The sequence below is a fragment of the Haemorhous mexicanus genome, chromosome 11 (genome assembly GCF_027477595.1).
Source record: "Haemorhous mexicanus isolate bHaeMex1 chromosome 11, bHaeMex1.pri, whole genome shotgun sequence".
NCBI lineage: Eukaryota > Metazoa > Chordata > Aves > Passeriformes > Fringillidae > Haemorhous > Haemorhous mexicanus.
In genome coordinates, this window is record NC_082351.1 from 10,215,987 (window position 1) to 10,221,986 (window position 6,000).

The 6,000-nt window shown below is 53.1% G+C and overlaps 1 protein-coding gene across 1 annotated transcript; it reads left to right on the plus strand.

The window, feature by feature from the left end:
* Positions 1 to 2,966: 2,966 nt before the first annotated feature.
* Positions 2,967 to 3,949, plus strand: GPX1 (glutathione peroxidase 1). Its single transcript, XM_059856374.1, has 2 exons — positions 2,967 to 3,237; positions 3,363 to 3,949. Exons 1-2 carry the CDS (start codon positions 2,995 to 2,997, stop codon positions 3,711 to 3,713), a joined length of 594 nt encoding a protein of 197 aa, XP_059712357.1. The 5' UTR covers positions 2,967 to 2,994; the 3' UTR covers positions 3,714 to 3,949.
* The last annotated feature ends 2,051 nt before the right edge of the window (positions 3,950 to 6,000 follow it).

Below are 6,000 nucleotides of genomic sequence, written 5' to 3' on the forward strand. Positions count from 1 at the left end.
GTATCTGCTGCTCTTCTTCAACCCAGCAGTGACTGTTAGCCCAGTGTGACTAAGCTTTTGCTGACTTACACCATCATCTCAGTTATCAGTCAGCCTTCCTGCCTTTAAGGGCTGGCTGCCTGGCTCCCTCTGGGCTCCTGTTACATCTATCACCTCTGGACAAATGTGAAGCCACATTTCCTCTGGATGAAACCGAGCTGAGGACACAGATGGCCAGACCTGACCTGGGGAATGAGAGCTCAGCACTAATGGAGAGTGATCCAGGCAGGCAAGGAGCTGTGGAAGAGGCAGGGGAAAAGCGAGGAGCCAAGTGCCAGCCCCCTGGGCAGGGGAGGGACTTCCCTACCAGGAGTGGGGACATGATGTAAGCAGGAGGCCAGAAGGTGTGGTTTGGTGGCCTTCGTGATTACTTGCCGCTTTTGCTGTTAAACAGTAATTTTTTGACCTTGTGGGACAACTGTCACTTGTCACACAGCCCAAAAGAGGTCCCTTGAACCCATGTGGTCCCCCTGGAGCTTCTGGCACTCCTCTGGATCCCAGCTGAGTAGGCTGCACAGAATGTGTCCAGGCACAGGCCATAGCTCTGAGCCAACAAGGAAGTTCATTCTGTACCCTTAAAACTTGCTCATCAAGGAAGGGAAAGCCCTGACCTGTGCTTCTCTGGAAAGGGCAGGGCCCCAGAAGTAAACTCCCCTACTTCAGAGTAATTCCCTGGGACCAGACAGAAGAGTGAAGGTGTCAGTCTGAGGTCAAAAGTGGCAGCGGAGATGTGGCCCCACCCTAGAGGTCACCCTGAAGGGAAATTCCTCTTCTTCAGGAGCTCTGGGCTCACTGTGCCCAGGCTTGTGAGGAGGAGCCTGTGTTGACTGTAATTGTGATTTTTTTCAAGAGCAAACATGGATCATGTGCCTCTGCTCATCAGCCGTTTTCCAGCACTGATCTCTCTCAGGACACTTGACATGGCTCTTGCCATCACTGCTGCAATACACTGCAGATCCCCAAAGATGCAAGATAACCAGGAAAGTCCCCAAAACTTGCCACAGCTGGGAACTGGATCTATTCCAGTTCCCAGTCATTGGGGCAGGTGCCAAGAGCAGCTCAAAGCAACCCCCCCAGATCCTGCAGTCACCTGGGCACCCAGACCAGAGAGGCAGCATTATGTGGTGCCTGTTAGTGACAGCTGGCATTTCGTGACAAGTCCCTGCTCCCAAGCAGACAGCAGGGGCGGCTGAGCGCATCCCCCGCGTGGGGGCCCAGGCTGCCTTGGCTGGTGGCCAGGGCTGATAAGCAGCTGTCTGACCTTGGGCTGTTGTGAAAGGAGCTCGCTTGGCGCAGATGCAGGCAGGAGGCTCAGCAGGGGCTCCCTGCTTCCCCTGGGAGCTGCACTGGAGCTGAGGCCCTGGCTCTTTGTTCCTGCTGGGCTGTGCTGCTCCACAGTCCTGTTGGTCCAACCCATGGACATGGACACAAGGCCTGACCCCGACCTGCCTCTTCAGAGGGTGCTCTGGGGGAGGGCAGTGGTTCACAAAGACCTGTGGAGGGACAGCTGGGCCACTTGCTTGGTGTGAGCACAAGAAACAGCCCAACTCACTTAGGGCTGCCTTCAGTCTGTGGGGAACAGAGCAGTCAATACTGCATGATCTAACACTCCTGCAAACAGACCGAAGCAGCTAGGCAAGAAATGCAAAAGCCGAGGATGGGAAAAAGCAACCCCTGAAATTGAGAAAGAAGCCTACTTCTCTTTATCTAGTGAGGATATACCAAGCTGTAATCCTGTGTATATATTTCACCAGCCTCAAAGAAGTGGAAAACTTATAGGATTCTGAAGAAGGGAATTTGTTGCTCCTCTTTCTTGTGCTGCTCCTCTTCCTCTTCTGTAAGAGCCGTAATGAGGGATGTGGGACTCCAGGCAGCTCTTCATAATGCAGTTTACTACATCCAAGATGTTACAGCAGCCCAGGGTTGTGGGTGACAGAGCCTGTGCCTACAGCTGTCAGCTCCGGCTGCAGGCAGGCTTGGAGACCCTTTAGTTTTGGTTACAATGCATTATATACTTTTCTTTGCTGAGCATTTTAATACAGAGGGACCAATCTATACTTTAATTTTTACCTATAGCCTATCATTACTACTATAATTACCATATTCATGTTACTGTTCACCAATCACTAAAAGTTAGTATGTTACAGTTTAAGCTAGAAGTTGTTTTTCAATTTTCTTGCAGTGGAAAATTCTGAGACCTTTTTTCTACTTGCAACATTGGCAGTCTTGTTTGCCTGTGCTATCTTTCTGCTTGGTAAAACCACCTTGTTTGAGGTGGGTTTATCCTCACTCTAAGCCATAAAACCCCCTTCTAACTAACATACTCTTTGCCTTCTTAGTTATCCAGTAAGACTGGCTTAGCAATTGTTTTCTTCTATATCAAAACTTGCTTTCAATTCCATTCCTTCTTCAGATTCTACATTCAAAAATCTTTCTGCCAAGCTTACATATCTGTGGGACTTTCTTGTCAAACTTTCATCTTTCCCATTCCTCTTCCTGATGCACAAACTGAAGGTGTTTCTCTCCCCAACGCCACGCTCAGTGGCAGTGGTGTCCTCAGAGAATGCTGCAGCCTTGGTGCCACCCTGTGCCACCCCTAGACGCGGGTGGCCGCGTCACTACGAAGGCTGGAACTCCTGGGACCACTCTGTGTTTTACTGCTTTTCCACAGCGTTTCCGAGGATCGGTGACACTTCCCTGTTAGCTGTGGGTTTTAAAGCCACCCCGCTCTGCGCATTTCACGGATCTAAGCCCCCGACCCCCCAGAGCAGGCGCGGCCGCCTCGCCGCGCCCCGCCAGGCCCGGGAGGCGCGGGCGGCCCTGCGGGGGGCGATGCCCGGGCGGGGCAGCGCTCGGGGGCGGCTCGGGGCGGGGCCGGAGGCGGCTCCCGGCGGGACGGGGCGGGCGGAGCGAGGTAGCGGCGGGAGCGGGGTCGCTCCCTCAGCATTGCGCACCATGGCGGCGACAGGAGCGGGCGGGCGTGCGGCGGGGCTGCAGGGGCTGGAGGCGAAGCCCCTGGGCGCGGCGAAGCCGCTGTCGCTGGGCTCGCTGCAGGGCAAGGTGCTGCTGGTGGTCAATGTGGCGTCGCTCTGAGGCACGACCAAGCGCGATTTCCTGCAGCTCAACGAGCTGCAGCAGCGCTACGGCCCCCGCGGGCTCCAGGTCCTCGGCTTCCCCTGCAACCAGTTCGGCCACCAGGTAGGGCGGGTGGCGGGGCCGGGATCGGGGCCGGGGAGCGGGGGGGAGCCGTCCCCCCGGCCGGGCTCTCACGGGCCGGGCTCTCACGGGCCGTGCTCGGGGCGATTTTACCTTTGTTTCCTCAGGAAAACTGCACCAACGATGAGATCCTTCCCATGCTCGAGCACGTTCGTCCTGGCGGCGGCTTCAAGCCCAGTTTCATGATGTTCGAGAAGTGCGAGGTGAACGGGAAGAACGCGCACCCTCTCTTCACCTTCCTGAAAGAGGCGCTGCCCTTCCCGCACGACGACCCCTCGTCGCTGATGACCAACCCGCTGTACATCATCTGGTCCCCGGTCTGCCGCAATGACATCGCCTGGAACTTCGAGAAGTTCCTCATTGGCCCCGACGGCGTGCCCTTCAAACGCTACAGCCGCAATTTCGAAACCATCAAGATCCAGGACGACATTGAGTTGCTTCTGCAGAAGGTTGCCTAGAAAGTTCTTTGCTCTTGCTGTTGGCTGTTTTTCTTGCAGGGAGCCGCTGCTTTGGCAGAAATCCCAATGTCTCGTGTAGATTTTGCTTGTGATGGTGCATCTTCCAAATCCTTGAAGTGTGCCTGATGTTTTCAAAAGTTGCACGGGAATGTTTGGGAAGGTATGCCAGGGCAAGCAGCTGTGAGTTTCAGTAGTTCACTGTGATTTTCTGAATAAAAATTGTGTAGTTTCTTTAAGACTGTTGCTTGATCAATCTGGGTGAGTTGGGTAAAATGTGGTGGGTCTGTTGCCTGTTCACCAACCCATGTGGGTGCTCACGGGGGCAGACTTGGAGCACTTGAGCACGGCCAGTGCAGTCAGGCTGAACTGAACCGAGGGCATGAGCTCTGCAAGCTGTGAATCAGTACCATGTCCTGCCCCACGTGCAACAAGCCTGGCAGAGCGGGAGGGTGGTGGGGAACAAACAGACCCTGCCCCACTGCTCACTGGGCTTCCCTTAAGGCCTCCGTGCAGAGGGAACACACTGGCACGTGGCCAGGGGGGTGATTTTACACTGGATGAATTCCTAGTGTGGCTACCAGCGACAGGTCACAACAGGCTGATAACTGCTAAGGCAGGGAGATGAGTGATTCTGCAACCTGCGGGGGCCTAGACCAGGAGCAGCACTCACTGTCCCTCCCCTTGTCCCAGAGCCAATGTCCCCTCACTGGCTCTACCCCATTTTGCATCAGTGGTGGCCCAGCACAGATCCTCACGTGCTTGCCCAGTCCTCCATGAGACCCGAAGCACCTCTGCATCCCCAGCACCTCACGATGCAGGGAATCATGTGACAAACCAGTTTGTTCATGTTCCCAGTGCAATACCACCCCACTCAACCACTTGGCCCATGGGAACTGTGCCTGCCTCAGAGTGTCCTTGTTTCCCTTTGGGCACAGGAATTGCACATGACACTCCCAAGTGCAGATCTGCCAGGAAATATTTCCCTTTTCACTTCTTCCACAACAGTTTTTTGGCAACCATGGAGCTGAGAACTACTTTATGAGAAGTTGCTACAATTGTACCCAATGATCTTGGAGGTCTTTCCTAACATTAATGATTCTATGATTCAGTAATAATTCTGACATATTGGCCCCGCTCAGCAATCCTGGTTTTACAGGCTGCTGCTAAACGACTGGAATTATGATTGGTTTCCCATGGGAACTCCTGAGCCTGTGCCAAATTTCACCTGCCATCCTTCGTCCCACTGGGAGTAGCTCAACTCCTTCTACGGGAAAATTTTCACTCCTTCAATTGTTCTGTGAGCACATTTTCTTGCAAGCCACTCCTCACAAGGCCTTGTAGGACTGCATATAAACTTGGTGTGGGACTGAGGAATCCTAACCCAGACTAAAAACTTGGGCTCTCCAAGGGAAGGCCTAACACTTTCAAGCATTCATGCACTGTTTTCATCATAAAAACACGCAGGATTTGAGTTTTGTTTTTTTTTCTTGTTTGTAGCTTTTCACTTCAGAAATTCACAGTTGCTTTGTTACTGTACCTATATCCAAGGATCCCTCAAGGTTGAGGAGAGACTGGGTAAACCTTCCAACCAGCACCACCCTGCTTGCTGCTGCTACCCCTGAGTCATCGAGCTTTGAACTCAGATTGCACAATCCTCACCGGGGAATTTCTTAAATCCCAGAACAGCTTCACAGAAAAAAACAGGATGTTTGCAGCAGCTACTGAAGCTTTGCAGCAGATGATGCATGGGTTAGGGGATTATTTTTTCAGTTAGTTCTACTTCCCTCATTAATGCAGGATGTTGAAATAGGTGGACAGTACAGGGGATCATGAGCAGCAGAAGCCTAGGGCACTGAAAATCTTTCTCAAGTGAGCTGTGGCACTTCCTCATTCCTGACTCACCAAACCTGAGCGTTTGAGTGGGGCCTCCTCTGTTCCTAACCAGCCTCTGGCTCTGGCCAAGGCCCACAGCTGCAGGGAGCAGAGCCCAACACCTGCTGCAGCTCCATCATGACAAAAAAGGTCTCTCACTGAGCCTGCTGGTCAAAAAGGCACCTTGCACTGTGCTTATTCCGTGCCTTTGGCCAAGAGATTTATTTACCTTCTGACTGCTGGGACTGTGCTAGCAGGAAAACAAAGCAACAGCTCCAACTGTGCCAGAAGCAGCCCAGTGACATGATTTCAGGACAAAAATGAGCCATGCCAGCAGGAGAATGAACAATCCCAGTGTAAGCACACCAGGAGGAACTCTGCAGCGTGCCTAAAAGCTGCTCAGCCTTGTTATTCC